The 20,308-nt window shown below is 30.3% G+C and overlaps 2 protein-coding genes across 2 annotated transcripts; both read left to right on the top strand.

Moving 5' to 3' along the window:
- Positions 1-421: 421 nt before the first annotated feature.
- Positions 422-5,039, top strand: LOC129374419 (uncharacterized). The gene is made up of 8 exons (XM_055052825.1): positions 422-438; positions 1,741-1,785; positions 1,899-1,940; positions 2,222-2,266; positions 2,369-2,413; positions 4,684-4,719; positions 4,836-4,880; positions 4,994-5,039. Exons 1-8 carry the CDS (start codon positions 422-424, stop codon positions 5,037-5,039), a joined length of 321 nt encoding a protein of 106 aa, XP_054908800.1.
- Positions 5,040-14,978: 9,939 nt separating this feature from the next.
- Positions 14,979-19,596, top strand: LOC129374555 (uncharacterized). Its single transcript, XM_055053026.1, has 9 exons — positions 14,979-15,020; positions 15,145-15,189; positions 15,292-15,336; positions 16,689-16,736; positions 18,063-18,110; positions 18,201-18,381; positions 18,468-18,569; positions 19,115-19,189; positions 19,267-19,596. Exons 4-9 carry the CDS (start codon positions 16,699-16,701, stop codon positions 19,462-19,464), a joined length of 642 nt encoding a protein of 213 aa, XP_054909001.1. The 5' UTR covers positions 14,979-15,020; positions 15,145-15,189; positions 15,292-15,336; positions 16,689-16,698; the 3' UTR covers positions 19,465-19,596.
- The last annotated feature ends 712 nt before the right edge of the window (positions 19,597-20,308 follow it).

Genomic DNA, 20,308 nt, shown 5'->3' with positions numbered 1-20,308 from the left:
ATAAACTATTTTAACTAATATCATGTTTACTCTGTAGAAGTCTTTCAAATGAAAATAAAGAAAATACACCTGGAAGCAGGTAATTGTTTGACTGATTTTGTAAAATATTGGTTGAATGAATATTATCCCAAAAACAGTTTGGAGAATTTAAGAAACATTTCCTTGAAATTAATGAAACATGTTGTGAACAGGCCTGCTGAGACAGAGGAAGCAGAAAATAAACATCAGGAAGAGAAGTATGTATTTTTATAAACATGATTTTATAAGACAAGACAAACTTAAAGATTTCTAACGGCCTAATTAAAGTTTTGCTCTCTTGATGATTTGGTATTTTCTCAGTATAATTTATTTAATCCACAGTGATCGACAAGGCAAGAAAAGTGACAATAAACCAGTTCAAAGCAGGTATGAAATGTGTAAAATGATTATAATCCCTTGGTAAGATCAAAAGTTTGAGGATGTTGACAAATTTTAGAGAAAAATCTAAATAATAAACATCTTAAACAGGTCTGAAGACAACAAGGAAGAAACCAACAAAGAGCAAAGCGATCAGTAAGAAATATTCATATTTTAAAATTGTTTCCTCTGTTTATTCATTACCTGCTATAAAACAACAACAAACAATTTTAACTAATATAATTTTACTCTGTAGAAGTCTTTCAAATGAAAATAAAAAACACACCTGGAAGCAGGTAATTTTTTGACTGATTTTGTAAAATATTGGTTGGATGAATATTATCCCAAAAACAGTTTGGAGAATTTTAGAAACATTTCCTTGAAATTAATGAAACATGTTGTGAACAGGCCTGCTGAGACAGAGAAAGCAGAAAATAAACACCAGGAAGAGAAGTATGTATTTTTATAAATATAATTTTATAAGACAAGACAAACTTAAAGATTTCTAACGGCCTAATTAAAGTTTTGCTCTCTTGATGATTTGCTATTTTCTCAGTATAATTTCTTTAATCCACAGTGATCGACAAGGCAAAAAAAGTGACAATAATCCAGTTCAAAGCAGGTATGAAATGTGTAAAATAATTATAATCCCTTGGTAAGATCAAAACTTTGAGGATGTTGACAAATTTTAGAGAAAAATCTAAATAATAAACATCTTAAACAGGTCTGAAGACAACAAGGAAGAAACCAACAAAGAGCAAAGCGATCAGTAAGAAATATTCATATTTTAAAATTGTTTCCTCTGTTGATTCATTACCTGCTATAAAACAACAACAAACAATTTTAACTAATATAATTTTACTCTGTAGAAGTCTTTCAAATGAAAATAAAGAAAATACACCTGGAAGCAGGTAATTGTTTGACTGATTTTGTAAAATATTGATTGAATGAATATTATCCCAAAAACAGATTGGAGAATTTTAGAAACATTTCCTTGAAATTAATGAAACATGTTGTGAACAGGCCTGCTGAGACAGAGAAAGCAGAAAATAAACACCAGGAAGAGAAGTATGTATTTTTATAAACATGATTTTATAAAACAAGAAAAACTTTAAAATGTCTAACGGCCTAATTAAAGTTTTGCTCTCTTGATGATTTGGAACTTTCTTAATGTCATTTTTCTGATCCACAGTAATGATCCTGACCAAAACAGTGATAAACAAAGCAGGTATAAAATCTTTTTAAAAATTGTAGAAAATTATCATATTTCATTACCAAAATTAAAAGGTTTAAGAATGTTGGTTAATTTTAGAAAAAAATCTTAATAATAAATATTTTCAACAGTGTTGAAGACATAAAAGAAGAAACCAACAAAGAGCAAAGCGATGAGTAAGAAATATTGATATTTTGATTTAACATGTCTCAATGTCTCCTCTGTTGATTCATTACCTGCTATAAAACAACAATAAACTATTTTAACTAATATCATGTTTACTCTGTAGAAATCTTTCATATGAAAATAAAGAAAATACACCTGGAAGCAGGTAATTGTTTGACTGATTTTGTAAAATATTGATTGAATGAATATTATCCCAAAAACAGATTGGAGAATTTAAGAAACATTTCCTTGAAATTAATGAAACATGTTGTGAACAGGCCTGCTGAGACAGAGAAAGCAGAAAATAAACACCAGGAAGAGAAGTATGTATTTTTATAAACATGATTTTATGAGAGTAGAAAAACTTTAAAATGTCTAACGGCCTAATTAAAGTTTTGCTCTCTTGATGATTTGGTATTTTCTCAGTATAATTTCTTTAATCCACAGTGATCGACAAGGCAAAAAAAGTGACAATAATCCAGTTCAAAGCAGGTATGAAATGTGTAAAATGATTATATTCCCTTGGTAAGATCAAAAGTTTGAGGATGTTGACAAATTTTAGAGAAAAAGCTCATTAATAAACATCTTAAACAGGTCTGAAGACAACAAGGAAGAAAACAACAAAGAGCAAAGCGATCAGTAAGAAATATTCATATTTTAAAATTGTTTCCTCTGTTGATTCATTACATGCTATAAAACAACAACAAACCATTTTAACTAATATAATTTTACTCTGTAGAAGTCTTTCAAATGAAAATAAAGAAAATACACCTGAGAGCAGGTAAATATTTGACCAAATTCAAGAAATATTATTGACTGAATGAATATTATCCCAAAAACAGTTTGGAGAATTTTAGAAACATTTCCTTGAAATTAATGAAACATGTTGTGAACAGGCCTGCTGAGACAGAGGAAGCAGAAAATAAACATCAGGAAGAGAAGTATGTATTTTTATAAACATGATTTTATAAGACAAGACAAACTTAAAGATTTCTAACGGCCTAATTAAAGTTTTGCTCTCTTGATGATTTGGTATTTTCTCAGTATAATTTCTTTAATCCATAGTGATCGCCAAGGCAAAAAAAGTGACAATAAACCAGTTCAAAGCAGGTATGAAATGTGTAAAATGATTATAATCCCTTGGTAAGATCAAAACTTTTGAGGATGTTGACAAATTTTAGAGAAAAAGCTCATTAATAAACATCTTAAACAGGTCTGAAGACAACAAGGAAGAAACCAACAAAGAGCAAAGCGATCAGTAAGAAATTCATATTTTAAAATTGTTTCCTCTGTTGATTCATTACCTGCTATAAAACAACAACAAACAATTTTAACTAATATAATTTTACTCTGTAGAAGTCTTTCAAATGAAAATAAAGAAAATACACCTGGAAGCAGGTAATTGTTTGACTGATTTTGTAAAATATTGGCTGAATGAATATTATCCCAAAAACAGTTTGGAGAATTTAAGAAACATTTCCTTGAAATTAATGAAACATGTTGTGAACAGGTCTGCTGAGACAGAGAAAGCAGAAAATAAACACCAGGAAGAGAAGTATGTATTTTTATAAACATGATTTTATAAGACAAGACAAACTTTAAAATGTCTAACGGCCTAATTAAAGTTTTGCTCTCTTGATGATTTGGAACTTTCTTAATGTCATTTTTCTGATCCACAGTAATAATCCTGACCAAAACAGTGATAAACAAAGCAGGTATAAAATCTTTTTAAAAATTGTAGAAAATTATCATATTTCATTACCAAAATTAAAAGGTTTAAGAATGTTGGTCAATTTTAGACAAAAATCTAAATAATAAATATTTTCAACAGTGTTGAAGACATAAAAGAAGAAACCAACAAAGAGCAAAGCGATGAGTAAGAAATATTGATATTTTGATTTAACATGTCTCAATGTCTCCTCTGTTGATTCATTACCTGCTATAAAACAACAAACTATTTTAACTAATATCATGTTTACTCTGTAGAAATCTTTCATATGAAAATAAAGAAAATACACCTGGAAGCAGGTAATTGTTTGACTGATTTTGTAAAATATTGGTTGAATGAATATTATCCCAAAAACAGATTGGAGAATTTAAGAAACATTTCCTTGAAATTAATGAAACATGTTGAGACAGAGAAAGCAGAAAATAAACACCAGGAAGAGAAGTATGTATTTTTATAAACATGATTTTATGAGACAAGAAAAACTTTAAAATGTCTAACGGCCTAATTAAAGTTTTGCTCTCTTGATGATTTGCTATTTTCTCAGTATAATTTCTTTAATCCACAGTGATCGACAAGGCAAAAAAAGTGACAATAATCCAGTTCAAAGCAGGTATGAAATGTGTAAAATGATTATATTCCCTTGGTAAGATCAAAACTTTGAGGATGTTGACAAATTTTAGAGAAAAAGCTCATTAATAAACATCTTAAACAGGTCTGAAGACAACAAGGAAGAAACCAACAAAGAGCAAAGCGATCAGTAAGAAATATTCATATTTTAAAATTGTTTCCTCTGTTTATTCATTACCTGCTATAAAACAGCAACAAACCATTTTAACTAATATAATTTTACTCTGTAGAAGTCTTTCAAATGAAAATAAAGAAAATACACCTGGAAGCAGGTAATTGTTTGACTGATTTTGTAAAATATTGATTGAATGAATATTATCCCAAAAACAGTTTGGAGAATTTTAGAAACATTTCCTTGAAATTAATGAAACATGTTGTGAACAGGCCTGCTGAGACAGAGGAAGCAGAAAATAAACACCAGGAAGAGAAGTTTGTATTTTTATAAACATGATTTTATAAAACAAGACAAACTTTAAAATGTCTAACGGCCTAATTAAAGTTTTGCTCTCTTGATGATTTGGAACTTTCTTAATGTCATTTTTCTGATCCACAGTAATGATCCTGACCAAAACAGTGCTAAACAAAGCAGGTATAAATTCTTTTTAAAAATTGTAGAAAATTATCATATTTCATTACCAAAATTAAAAGGTTTAAGAATGTTGGTCAATTTTAGACAAAAATCTAAATAATAAATATTTTCAACAGTGTTGAAGACATGAAAGAAGAAACCAACAAAGAGCAAAGCGATGAGTAAGAAATATTGATATTTTGATTTAACATGTCTCAATGTCTCCTCTGTTTATTCATTACATGCTATAAAACAACAATAAACTATTTTAACTAATATCATGTTTACTCTGTAGAAATCTTTCAAATGAAAATAAAGAAAATACACCTGGAAGCAGGTAATTGTTTGACTGATTTTGTAAAATATTGGTTGAATGAATATTATCCCAAAAACAGATTGGAGAATTTAAGAAACATTTCCTTGAAATTAATGAAACATGTTGTGAACAGGCCTGCTGAGACAGAGGAAGCAGAAAATAAACACCAGGAAGAGAAGTATGTATTTTTATAAACATGATTTTATAAGACAAGAAAAACTTTAAAATGTCTAACGGCCTAATTAAAGTTTTGCTCTCTTGATGATTTGCTATTTTCTCAGTATAATTTCTTTAATCCACAGTGATCGACAAGGCAAAAAAAGTGACAATAAACCAGTTCAAAGCAGGTATGAAATGTGTAAAATGATTATAATCCCTTGGTAAGATCAAAAGTTTGAGGATGTTGACAAATTTTAGAGAAAAAGCTAATTAATAAACATCTTAAACAGGTCTGAAGACAACAAGGAAGAAACCAACAAAGAGCAAAGCGATCAGTAAGAAATATTCATATTTTAAAATTGTTTCCTCTGTTTATTCATTAACTGCTATAAAACAACAATAAACTATTTTAACTAATATAATTTTACTCTGTAGAAGTCTTTCAAATGAAAATAAAGAAAACACACCTGGAAGCAGGTAATTTTTTGACCAAATTCAAGAAATATTATTGATTGATTGAATATTATCCCAAAAACAGATTGGAGAATTTAAGAAACATTTCCTTGAAATTAATGAAACATGTTGTGAACAGGCCTGCTGAGACAGAGGAAGCAGAAAATAAACATCAGGAAGAGAAGTATGTATTTTTATAAACATGATTTTATAAGACAAGACAAACTTAAAGATTTCTAACGGCCTAATTAAAGTTTTGCTCTCTTGATGATTTGGTATTTTCTCAGTATCATTTCTTTAATCCATAGTGATCGACAAGGCAAAAAAAGTGACAATAAAACAGTTCAAAGCAGGTATGAAATGTGTAAAATGATTATAATCCCTTGGTAAGATCAAAACTTTGAGGATGTTGACAAATTTTAGAGAAAAAGCTAATTAATAAGCATCTTAAACAGGTCTGAAGACAACAAGGAAGAAACCAACAAAGAGCAAAGCGATCAGTAAGAAATATTCATATTTTAAAATTGTTTCCTCTGTTGATTCATTACATGCTATAAAACAACAACAAACTATTTTAACTAATATAATTTTACTCTGTAGTCTTTCAAATGAAAATAAAGAAAAATACACCTGGAAGCAGGTAATTGTTTGTGATTTTGTAAAATATTGGTTGAATGAATATTATCCCAAAAACTGTTTGGAGAATTTAAGAAACATTTCCTTTGAAATTAATGAAACATGTTGTGAACAGGCTGCTGAGACAGAGAAAGCAGAAAATAAACACCAGGAAGAGAAGTTTGTATTTTTATAAACATGATTTTATAAGACAAGACAAACTTTAAATGTCTAACGGCCTAATTAAAGTTTTGCTCTCTTGATGATTTGGAACATTCTTAATGTCATTTTTCTGATCCACAGTAATGATCCTGACCAAAACAGTGATAAACAAAGCAGGTATAAAATCTTTTTAAAAAATTGTAGAAAATTATCATATTTCATTACCAAAATTAAAAGGTTTAAGAATGTTGGTCAATTTTAGACAAAATCTAAATAATAAATATTTTCAACAGTGTTGAAGACATGAAAGAAACCAACAAAGAGCAAAGCGATGAGTAAGAAATATTGATATTTTGATTTAACATGTCTCAATGTCTCCTCTGTTGATTCATTACCTGCTATAAAACAACAAACTATTTAACTAATATCATGTTTACTCTGTAGAAATCTTTCATATGAAAATAAAGAAAATACACCTGGAAGCAGGTAATTTTTTTGACTGATTTTGTAAAATATTGGTTGAATGATATTATCCCAAAAACAGATTGGAGAATTTTAGAAACATTTCCTTGAAATTAATGAAACATGTTGAGACAGAGAAAGCAGAAAATAAACACCAGGAAAGAAGTATGTATTTTTATAAACATGATTTTATGAGACAAGAAAACTTTAAAATGTCTAACGGCCTAATTAAAGTTTTGCTCTCTTGATGATTTGCTATTTTCTCAGTATAATTTCTTTAATCCACAGTGATCGACAAGGCAAAAAAAGTGACAATAATCCAGTTCAAAGCAGGTATGAAATGTGTAAAATGATTATATTCCCTTGGTAAGATCAAAACTTTGAGGATGTTGACAAATTTTAGAGAAAAAGCTCATTAATAAACATCTTAAACAGGTCTGAAGACAACAAGGAAGAAACCAACAAAGAGCAAAGCGATCAGTAAGAAATATTCATATTTTAAAATTGTTTCCTCTGTTTATTCATTACCTGCTATAAAACAGCAACAAACCATTTTAAATAATATAATTTTACTCTGTAGAAGTCTTTCAAATGAAAATAAAGAAAATACACTGGAAGCAGGTAATTTTTTGACCAAATTCAAGAAATATTATTGATTGAATGAATCTTATCTCAAAAACAGATTGGAGAATTTTAGAGACATTTCCTTGAAATTAATGAAACATGTTGTGAACAGCCTGCTGAGACAGAGGAAGCAGAAAATAAACACCAGGAAGAGAAGTATGTATTTTTTATAAACATGATTTTATAAGACAAGACAAACTTTAAAATGTCTAACGGCCTAATTAAAGTTTTGCTCTCTTGATGATTTGGTATTTTCTCAGTATAATTTCTTTAATCCACAGTGATCGACAAGGCAAAAAAAGTGACAATAATCCAGTTCAAAGCAGGTATGAAATGTGTAAAATGATTATAATCCCTTGGTAAGATCAAAACTTTGAGGATGTTGACAAATTTTAGAGAAAAATCTCATTAATAAACATCTTAAACAGGTCTGAAGACACAAGGAAGAAAACAACAAAGAGCAAAGCGATCAGTAAGAAATATTCATATTTTAAAATTGTTTCCTCTGTTGATTCATTACCTGCTATAAAACAACAACAAACAATTTTAACTAATATAATTTTACTCTGTAGAAGTCTTTCAAATGAAAATAAAGAAAACACACCTGGAAGCAGGTAATTGTTTGACTGATTTGTAAAATATTGATTGAATGAATATTATCCCAAAAACAGATTGGAGAATTTTAGAAACATTTCCTTGAAATTAATGAAACATGTTGTGAACAGGCCTGCTGAGACAGAGGAAGCAGAAAATAAACACCAGGAAGAGAAGTTTGTATTTTTATAAACATGATTTTATAAGACAAGACAAACTTTAAAATGTCTAACGGCCTAATTAAAGTTTTGCTCTCTTGATGATTTGGAACTTTCTTAATGTCATTTTTTCTGATCCACAGTAATGATCCTGACCAAAACAGTGCTAAACAAAGGTATAAATTCTTTTTAAAAATTGTAGAAAATTATCATATTTCATTACCAAAATTAAAAGGTTTAAGAATGTTGGTCAATTTTAGACAAAAATCTAAATAATAAATATTTTCAACAGTTGAAGACATGAAAGAAGAAACCAACAAAGAGCAAAGCGATGAGTAAGAAATATTGATATTTGATTTAACATGTCTCAATGTCTCCTCTGTTTATTCATTACATGCTATAAAACAACAATAAACTATTTTAACTAATATCATGTTTACTCTGTAGAAATCTTTCAAATGAAAATAAAGAAAATACACCTGGAAGCAGGTAATTGTTTGACTGATTTTGTAAAATATTGGTTGAATGAATATTATCCCAAAAACAGATTGGAGAATTTAAGAAACATTTCCTTGAAATTAATGAAACATGTTGAGACAGAGAAAGCAGAAAATAAACACCAGGAAGAGAAGTATGTATTTTTATAAACATGATTTTATGAGACAAGAAAAACTTTAAAATGTCTAACGGCCTAATTAAAGTTTTGCTCTCTTGATGATTTGGTATTTTCTCAGTATAATTTCTTTAATCCACAGTGATCGACAAGGCAAAAAAAGTGACAATAATCCAGTTCAAAGCAGGTATGAAATGTGTAAAATGATTATAATCCCTTGGTAAGATCAAAACTTTGAGGATGTTGACAAATTTTAGAGAAAAAGCTAATTAATAAGCATCTTAAACAGGTCTGAAGACAACAAGGAAGAAACCAACAAAGAGCAAAGCGATCAGTAAGAAATATTCATATTTTAAAATTGTTTCCTCTGTTTATTCATTACCTGCTATAAAACAACAATAAACTATTTTAACTAATATAATTTTACTCTGTAGAAGTCTTTCAAATGAAAATAAAGAAAACACACCTGGAAGCAGGTAATTTTTTGACCAAATTCAAGAAATATTATTGATTGATTGAATATTATCCCAAAAACAGATTGGAGAATTTAAGAAACATTCCTTGAAATTAATGAAACATGTTGTGAACAGGCCTGCTGAGACAGAGGAAGCAGAAAATAAACATCAGGAAGAGAAGTATGTATTTTTATAAACATGATTTTATAAGACAAGACAAACTTAAAGATTTCTAACGGCCTAATTAAAGTTTTGCTCTCTTGATGATTTGGTATTTTCTCAGTATAATTTCTTTAATCCATAGTGATCGACAAGGCAAAAAAAGTGACAATAAAACAGTTCAAAGCAGGTATGAAATGTGTAAAATGATTATAATCCCTTGGTAAGATCAAAAGTTTGAGGATGTTGACAAATTTTAGAGAAAAAGCTAATTAATAAGCATCTTAAACAGTTCTGAAGACAACAAGGAAGAAACCAACAAAGAGCAAAGCGATCAGTAAGAAATATTCATATTTTAAAATTGTTTCCTCTGTTGATTCATTACATGCTATAAAACAACAACAAACTATTTTAACTAATATAATTTTACTCTGTAGAAGTCTTTCAAATGAAAATAAAGAAAATACACCTGGAAGCAGGTAATTGTTTGACTGATTTTGTAAAATATTGATTGAATGAATATTATCCCAAAAACTGTTTGGAGAATTTAAGAAACATTTCCTTGAAATTAATGAAACATGTTGTGAACAGGCCTGCTGAGACAGAGGAAGCAGAAAATAAACATCAGGAAGAGAAGTATGTATTTTTATAAACATGATTTTATAAGACAAGACAAACTTAAAGATTTCTAACGGCCTAATTAAAGTTTTGCTCTCTTGATGATTTGCTATTTTCTCAGTATACTTTCTTTAATCCACAGTGATCGACAAGGCAAAAAAAGTGACAATAAACAGTTCAAAGCAGGTATGAAATGTGTAAAATGATTATAATCCCTTGGTAAGATCAAAACTTTTGAGGATGTTGACAAATTTTAGAGAAAAATCTAAATAATAAACATCTTAAACAGGTCTGAAGACAACAAGGAAGAAAACAACAAAGAGCAAAGCGATCAGTAAGAAATATTCATATTTTAAAATTGTTTCCTCTGTTGATTCATTACCTGCTATAAAACAACAACAAACAATTTCAACTAATATAATTTTACTCTGTAGAAGTCTTTCAAATGAAAATAAAGAAACACACCTGGAAGCAGGTAATTTTTTGACTGATTTTGTAAAATATTGATTGAATGAATATTATCCCAAAAACAGATTGGAGAATTTTAGAAACATTTCCTTGAAATTAATGAAACATGTTGTGAACAGGCCTGCTGAGACAGAGGAAGCAGAAAATAAACATCAGGAAGAGAAGTATGTATTTTTATAAACATGATTTTATAAGACAAGACAAACTTAAAGATTTCTAACGGCCTAATTAAAGTTTTGCTCTCTTGATGATTTGGTATTGTCTCAGTATACTTTCTTTAATCCACAGTGATCGACAAGGCAAAAAAAGTGACAATAATCCAGATCAAAGCAGGTATGAAATTTGTAAAATGATTATAATCCCTTGGTAAGATCAAAACTTTGAGGGTGTTGACAAATTTTAGAGAAAAAGCTCATTAATAAACATCTTAAACAGGTCTGAAGACAACAAGGAAGAAACCAACAAAGAGCAAAGCGATCAGTAAGAAATATTCATATTTTAAAATTGTTTCCTCTGTTTATTCATTACCTGCTATAAAACAACAACAAACTATTTTAACTAATATAATTTTACTCTGTAGAAGTTTCAAATGAAAATAAAGAAAATACACCTGGAAGCAGGTAATTGTTTGACTGATTTTGTAAAATATTGGTTGAATGAATATTATCCCAAAACAGTTTGGAGAATTTAGAAACATTTCCTTGAAATTAATGAAACATGTTGTGAACAGGCCTGCTGAGACAGAGGAAGCAGAAAATAAACATCAGGAAGAGAAGTATGTATTTTTATAAATATAATTTTATAAGACAAGACAAACTTTAAAATGTCTAACGGCCTAATTAAAGTTTGCTCTCTTGATGATTTGGGACTTTCTCAGTATAATTTCTTTAATCCACAGTGATCGACAAGGCAAAAAAAGTGACAATAATCCAGTTCAAAGCAGGTATGAAATGTGTAAAATGATTATAATCCCTTGGTAAGATCAAAAGTTTGAGGATGTTGACAAATTTTAGAGAAAAAGCTAATTAATAAGCATCTTAAACAGGTCTGAAGACAACAAGGAAGAAACCAACAAAGAGCAAAGCGATCAGTAAGAAATATTCATATTTTAAAATTGTTTCCTCTGTTTATTCATTAACTGCTATAAAACAACAATAAACTATTTTAACTAATATCATGTTTACTCTGTAGAAGTCTTTCAAATGAAAATAAAGAAAATACACCTGGAAGCAGGTAATTGTTTGACTGATTTTGTAAAATATTGGTTGAATGAATATTATCCCAAAAACAGTTTGGAGAATTTAAGAAACATTTCCTTGAAATTAATGAAACATGTTGTGAACAGGCCTGCTGAGACAGAGAAAGCAGAAAATAAACACCAGGAAGAGAAGTATGTATTTTTATAAACATGATTTTATAAGACAAGACAAACTTAAAGATTTCTAACGGCCTAATTAAAGTTTTGCTCTCTTGATGATTTGGTATTTTCTCAGTATAATTTATTTAATCCATAGTGATCGCCAAGGCAAAAAAAGTGACAATAAACCAGTTCAAAGCAGGTATGAAATGTGTAAAATGATTATAATCCCTTGGTAAGATCAAAACTTTTGAGGATGTTGACAAATTTTAGAGAAAAATCTAAATAATAAACATCTTAAACAGGTCTGAAGACAATAAGGAAGAAACCAACAAAGAGCAAAGCGATCAGTAAGAAATATTCATATTTTAAAATTGTTTCCTCTGTTGATTCATTACCTGCTATAAAACAAACAATAAACTATTTTAACTAATATCATGTTTACTCTGTAGAAGTCTTCAAATGAAAAATAAAGAAAATACACCTGGAAGCAGGTAATTTTTTGATGATTTTGTAAAATATTGGTTGAATGAATATTATCCCAAAAAACAGTTTGGAGAATTAAGAAACATTTCCTTGAAATTAATGAAACATGTTGTGAACAGGCCTGCTGAGACAGAGAAAGCAGAAAATAAACACCAGGAAGAGAAGTATGTATTTTTATAAACATGATTTTATAAGACAAGACAAACTTAAAGATTTCTAACGGCCTAATTAAAGTTTTGCTCTCTCTTGATGATTTGCTATTTTCTCAGTATAATTTATTTAATCCATAGTGATCGCCAAGGCAAAAAAAGTGACAATAAACCAGTTCAAAGCAGGTATGAAATGTGTAAAATGATTATAATCCTTGGTAAGATCAAAACTTTGAGGATGTTGACAAATTTTAGAGAAAAATCTAAATAATAAACATCTTAAACAGGTCTGAAGACAATAAGGAAGAAACCAACAAAGAGCAAAGCGATCAGTAAGAAATATTCATATTTTAAAATTGTTTCCTCTGTTGATTCATTACCTGCTATAAAACAACAATAAACTATTTTAACTAATATCATGTTTACTCTGTAGAAGTCTTTCAAATGAAAATAAAGAAAATACACCTGGAAGCAGGTAATTTTTGACTGATTTTGTAAAATATTGGTTGAATGAATATTATCCCAAAAACAGTTTGGAGAATTTAAGAAACATTTCCTTGAAATTAATGAAACATGTTGTGAACAGGCCTGCTGAGACAGAGGAAGCAGAAAATAAACATCAGGAAGAGAAGTATGTATTTTTATAAACATGATTTTATAAGACAAGACAAACTTTAAAATGTCTAACGGCCTAATTAAAGTTTTGCTCTCTTGATGATTTGGTATTTTCTCAGTATAATTTCTTTAATCCACAGTGATCGACAAGGCAAGAAAAGTGACAATAAACCAGTTCAAAGCAGGTATGAAATGTGTAAAATGATTATAATCCCTTGGTAAGATCAAAACTTTGAGGATGTTGACAAATTTTAGAGAAAAAGCTAATTAATAAGCATCTTAAAACAGGTCTGAAGACAACAAGGAAGAAACCAACAAAGAGCAAAGCGATCAGTAAGAAATATTCATATTTTAAAATTGTTTCCTCTGTTGATTCATTACATGCTATAAAACAACAACAAACAATTTCAACTAATATCATGTTTACTCTGTAGAAGTCTTTCAAATGAAAATAAAGAAAATACACCTGGAAGCAGGTAATTGTTTGACTGATTTTGTAAAATATTGGTTGAATGAATATTATCCCAAAAACAGATTGGAGAATTTAGAAACATTTCCTTGAAATTAATGAAACATGTTGTGAACAGGCCTGCTGAGACAGAGGAAGCAGAAAATAAACACCAGGAAGAGAAGTATGTATTTTTATAAATATAATTTTATAAGACAAGACAAACTTTAAAATGTCTAACGGCCTAATTAAAGTTTTGCTCTCTTGATGATTTGGGACTTTCTCAGTATAATTTCTTTAATCCACAGTGATCGACAAGGCAAAAAAAGTGACAATAAACCAGTTCAAAGCAGGTATGAAATGTGTAAAATGATTAATCCCTTGGTAAGATCAAAAGTTTGAGGATGTTGACAAATTTTAGAGAAAAAGCTAATTAATAAGCATCTTAAACAGGTCTGAAGACAACAAGGAAGAAACCAACAAAGAGCAAAGCGATCAGTAAGAAATATTCATATTTTAAAATTGTTTCCTCTGTTGATTCATTACCTGCTATAAAACAACAATAAACTATTTTAACTAATATCATGTTTACTCTGTAGAAGTCTTTCAAATGAAAATAAAGAAAACACACCTGGAAGCAGGTAATTTTTTGACTGATTTTGTAAAATATTGGTTGAATGAATATTATCCAAAAACAGTTTGGAGAATTTAAGAAACATTTCCTTGAAATTAATGAAACATGTTGTGAACAGGCCTGCTGAGACAGAGAAAGCAGAAAATAAACACCAGGAAGAGAAGTATGTATTTTTATAAACATGATTTTATAAGACAAGACAAACTTAAAGATTTCTAACGGCCTAATTAAAGTTTGCTCTCTTGATGATTTGCTATTTTCTCAGTATAATTTATTTAATCCATAGTGATCGCCAAGGCAAAAAAAGTGACAATAAACCAGTTCAAAGCAGGTATGAAATGTGTAAAATGATTATAATCCCTTGGTAAGATCAAAAGTTTGAGGATGTTGACAAATTTTAGAGAAAAATCTAAATAATAAACATCTTAAACAGGTCTGAAGACAATAAGGAAGAAACCAACAAAGAGCAAAGCGATCAGTAAGAAATATTCATATTTTAAAATTGTTTCCTCTGTTGATTCATTACCTGCTATAAAACAAACAATAAACTATTTTAACTAATATCATGTTTACTCTGTAGAAGTCTTTCAAATGAAATAAAGAAAAACACCTGGAAGCAGGTAATTTTTTGACTGATTTTGTAAAATATTGGTTGAATGAATATTATCCCAAAAACAGTTTGGAGAATTTAAGAAACATTTCCTTGAAATTAATGAAACATGTTGTGAACAGGCCTGCTGAGACAGAGGAAGCAGAAAATAAACATCAGGAAGAGAAGTATGTATTTTTATAAACATGATTTTATAAGACAAGACAAACTTTAAAATGTCTAATGGCCTAATTAAAGTTTTGCTCTCTTGATGATTTGGTATTTTCTCAGTATAATTTCTTTAATCCATAGTGATCGCCAAGGCAAAAAAAGTGACAATAATCCAGTTCAAAGCAGGTATGAAATGTGTAAAATGATTATAATCCCTTGGTAAGATCAAAACTTTGAGGATGTTGACAAATTTTAGAGAAAAAGCTAATTAATAAGCATCTTAAACAGGTCTGAAGACAACAAGGAAGAAACCAACAAAGAGCAAAGCGATCAGTAAGAAATATTCATATTTTAAAATTGTTTCCTCTGTTTATTCATTACCTGCTATAAAACAACAACAAACAATTTTAACTAATATCATGTTTACTCTGTAGAAATCTTTCAACCAAAAATAAAGAAAACACACCTGGAAGCAGGTAATTGTTTGACTGATTTTGTAAAATATTGGTTGAATGAATATTATCCCAAAAACAGATTGGAGAATTTAAGAAACATTTCCTTGAAATTAATGAAACATGTTGTGAACAGGTCTGCTGAGACAGAGGAAGCAGAAAATAAACATCAGGAAGAGAAGTATGTATTTTTATAACATGATTTTATAAGACAAGACAAACTTTAAAATGTCTAACGGCCTAATTAAAGTTTTGCTCTCTTGATGATTTGCTATTTTCTCAGTATAATTTCTTTAATCCACAGTGATCGCCAAGGCAAAAAGTGACAATAAACCAGTTCAAAGCAGGTATGAAATGTGTAAAATGATTATAATCCCTTGGTAAGATCAAAAGTTTGAGGATGTTTGACAAATTTTAGAGAAAAAGCTCATTAATAAACATCTTAAACAGGTCTGAAGACAACAAGGAAGAAACCAACAAAGAGCAAAGCGATCAGTAAGAAATATTCATATTTTGATTTAACATGTCTCAATGTTTTTTCTGTTGATTTATTATTGTTTATAACAACAATAAACAATCTGAAATAATATCATGTTTACGTTGTAGAAGTCTTTCAACCAAAAATAAAGAAAATACACCTGGAAGCAGATAAATATTTGACCAATTTTAAGAAACAATTTAGATTGAATAAATAATTTCTAAAACAAAATCTTAAAATAAAAATATAAGTGTAAACACCAAGAAAGCTTAGTTGATAAAGATTTTTTTAAATATTGGTTTTAAGCTGAGGTGACTAGTTTCTTTGTACATTTTCTTCTGTATTATCTGAGCAAAAATCACATTTCTTCATAGCTTTTCTGCACCATGCTTTTCTTTACTGTGTTATTTCTAACTAATATTCATTTTATGTTTATTGGTTTCAAAAACTTCTGTTCAAAGATGTTATTTATTTTCTTTAGCGATTTCAAAATACCAGATTTTGCAGCATAACTAACCTTCTGACAGCAGAACTTAGTTTAAGAGGAATTAATGCTGAACCAAAAGAATTGCACAAAAATAAGAGCCCTAAATGGTTTATTTTGACATTTTATGAGCAATAAAAGAAATAACAAAAACAGTAGATCTGATCTTTGTGTGATTATGTATTGTGTTTTTATAAATTCAATTACAATGTTTATTTTCTAAATGTATTTCTCGACTCTTCTGTAAACAAAGTTTTTGTCTTTAACCCAGTCTGAAACAGATGGAGGAATATTACAAAGGAGAACTTAAAAAGAAAGAGTGAGTATTGTGCATCATGTAATGTATCAACAAAATCTACCAAAGACATTGTACAGTATTTTTCGGAGTATAAGCTGCTACTTTTTTCCTACGCTTTGAACGATGCGACTTTCAGCCCGATGTGGGTTTTCTGTGGTTGTTACCTTTAAATCCATTAAGTTGCTTTACATTTCACCTTGGAAAAGTTTAAGAAACAAAGTATTAGATGCCTTAAATTAATAACTTTCATCCTTTTAGCAAAGTGATGCAAAGTATCAGCCACAACTCTTAATGCTTTTTCAGTGCTTTCAGGAGTGAAATTATGGGAATATTTAAACATTGTTCAAGTGGCAAATTTGAGGAGTCAGAAATCAACGCTGCATGAGACGTCCATCCAGAATTTCTTCTGTAATTCATCACATGAGATCTGAGCCAACTGGTTAAGTCCTTCGAGATCTAACCCATTTATGCATGTCTTCATGAAGATATGCAATTATGTCAGAAAATGAAAGAGCAAAATCAAAACTGTTTTCACAGATTTATGCACATTGAAAGCTCCAAAATGTATGGGTTTATTTATCTGATTGCAAAACAAATATATAAACCCACACAGATAAGTAATAAAACAGAATGTATATATCTGACAGACATTGTACATGCACAAAACTATTTATTCATTTGAAAAAGAAATCTAACATTAAATAGAATATAAGATATGTAGTTAATATTATTTGACATTTGTTTTTTATGATCGGGTTGGGTTACATGAGGTTGAACATTTTTCAACAATCGGCTGCTTGGTTATCTACACAAAACCAGTTCAATCTGGAGAGACTCAGACACAGAAAGAAAGCAATTAGAAAAGTTTATTGACACGCATAAATTAAGTCTTTGGCGCTCGGGCCCCGGCTAAGGACATCGAGCTGTGATTGCGATGAGCTCGGATGAGCATTCCCGATGCTGATAGGAATGTCGTCCCCCGGGACCCGATACTGGTGGTGGAGGTCGGTGAATGAAGTATGCCTGGGAGCCTGGACAGTGGAGGTGGAAAAGGGGTGGAGGTGGGTTGAACGCAGCAGCGAAGCGGAAGACGCCTTGGATGGACTTCCTTATCAACTGGGGCATGGTCGGTGATTGGCTGCGACATGGCTAGGTCCAGCGATGATAGGTCGTCGGTGATTAGTGGGATGCGCAGATTAGATGCAGGTGGAGCTAAAGAGTCTTCCAGTTTGAATTTACGCCTAGGCTTCTTTTCAACTTCTTTCTATAAGAAATATTGACAATGAAAACTATACACAAAGTTTGAAAAGCATTAATTTTTAATTCTTTAATTTGTATTTTCTGCAGGTCAGCTATTAGAAAGTTAAAGAAGGAATTGGAATCACTGAAAGGCAGGTACTGTATCCATTCACAAAGAATCGTTGATGTCTCATTAAATCCAGGGAGGAAATATTTTTTAGTAAACTGCATATTTTATTTTGACAGACTGGCACAAGACATGGCTGTTTCAATAAAGACAGGAGACACTGAGAGCATGAATGACCCGGTCAGTAAAACCAGACTGACTGAATTGTATAAGAATCTAAAGCTGGAGAAGTGGACTGGAATCAAAGATCATCTGAAATCCATTACAACCAGTCCAGAGTTTATAAGGGCTTTGGTTCAGGTAAACTGAGATTGTTGTTTTTGCTTGGATGCCTTTTGATTTAAATTTGTTTTTTCTTTGTATAACATTCCAACACACTGTTGCAGAAAACCTTTAAAGAAGCAGCAGAAGAAATGACAAGAAAAAAGCAGCAAATAGAGGAAACTTTTAGATCAACTGAGTCCAGCGGTGGCCAGAAAAATCAAAAGGTATTCAACCTTAGGACCGTTTTCTCAACTGCATCAGCTCTGATTGGTACATTTTATTCATATCATCCTAATGTACATCAAATGTGAATTAGCAATTAGCGATTAGCAATTAGCAAAGCCTTAAAGAGACTTTTAGCCAACGTGCTGCTGCCTCCTGTACAGGGGCCTTCAGGGACTAACAGGTTCAGTTCATATCAAGAGGTCTAAAATTTAATCCAATGCTATACAAGTACAATTTAAATTAATCCAGTTGTTTACTAAATAATTAATTTCTATTATCAGATTCAGCATAAAATAAAAACTACTTTGAAAAGAAGGATCCATCTTACAAGAAGGCCATGCTTGAAATTAATAACAAAAATATAATAGGTTAAAATTCAAGAAACTGGAAACAATCAGAATAATAAAATAAGTGTATTAGTGTCACACTGATCAGAGATCAGATCAAATAAAAAACATTTAGAAAATAAAATTATTCTTCTGAGTGCAAAAAGCAGACAGGAAGTGAAGCAATATGTCTTACCTTCCTGGTTCATATGTTCCAGGTTGAAGGATACAGAAAGCTAGCAGTTCATAATCTGCAGTTAGCTCTGTTCCACAGCAACAAAGATCATCTGAAGGTAAATCAGGACAAAAACATGAAGGAGTTTAATTGAAAAGTCTTAAAATGTCCATTTGACAAATTTCTCCTTAACAGAGTCCCTTTCCTAAATATGAAGGTGAAAAAGCTGAGGATGTGATGGTGAATCTGAGACGTCTGACCTCGGAGTGCTACTGGCTGGGTTGTTTGATCGCTTTAAACAATCCGCCTCTTCAGCCAGACTGGGAGACTCAGGATTATAAGAAAAACTCCTGGGACATTTTCCCTCTAACGCTAAAAGATTCGGATAAATAGAAAAGGGACATCATGCATTTATGCATGCTTGTCTTTCATACAGTTTTAGTTTCCTGAACGCACAAATTAGGCTTCAATAAATAAATACTGATCAAATGTTATTCATTTGAAATAAAATGCATGTAATGTAAATTCTTATTATTCTTTTGGGTTTTTTGTGCTTTCATGTTATTTCTCAGTATTGTTCTATCAAATAAAATAGTTGTAGGTGTTGGTAGTAAAATAGTAGTATAGGTTGTGTGAGTGAAATTATTCACTATAGAATTACAATTAATCTCTGTCTGATGGTGACTGATCAAGTTTTGTCTGGTCAAATGAAATGTCTTCAGTTTCTTGATTTTGCTACCTTTCTGTTTAAACTCATCCTAATAATAAATAAAATTGTGACTTTTTCTAATGTAAGTCCATACTTAAGGATCAGTCATCTTAAAATTGTCCTGCTGTTTTTCTCATTAAGGCCAGCATGATTATTATAAAGTTCAAGTTTTTCCTTCCACCTTTTGTTCAGTAATAAATGTAATCAGACAACTTACTGTTTACTAACATAGCGATGGATGGTCTTCCCATCCAGGAGGTAGAAGGCCAACCGTCTTTCTGTGGCTCTGAAGGTTCAGGTTAGAGTCCATCACAGAGTCCGGTTCTGATCTCTAGTTTCTAGCTGTAATAGCTGAAGCTGTGTGCTGACTCTAGATCTAGATCAGCTGGAGAAAATTAAGGGACATCTATTAAGGAACAGATATGTAGATCTGTTCAGATGTTGGAACTGCACGTACATTAATGTGGTGCATTGTGGGATTAATGGTCCTTATACCAGAACCCTGGTTTAACGATTTATCTCTTACAG

The sequence above is a fragment of the Poeciliopsis prolifica genome, unplaced genomic scaffold (assembly GCF_027474105.1).
Source record: "Poeciliopsis prolifica strain line A6 unplaced genomic scaffold, Auburn_PproV2 SCAFFOLD036, whole genome shotgun sequence".
NCBI classification, from domain to species: Eukaryota; Metazoa; Chordata; class Actinopteri; order Cyprinodontiformes; family Poeciliidae; genus Poeciliopsis; species Poeciliopsis prolifica.
Note: the sequence above shows the minus strand (reverse complement) of the source record. Positions and strands in the feature narration are given on the sequence as shown.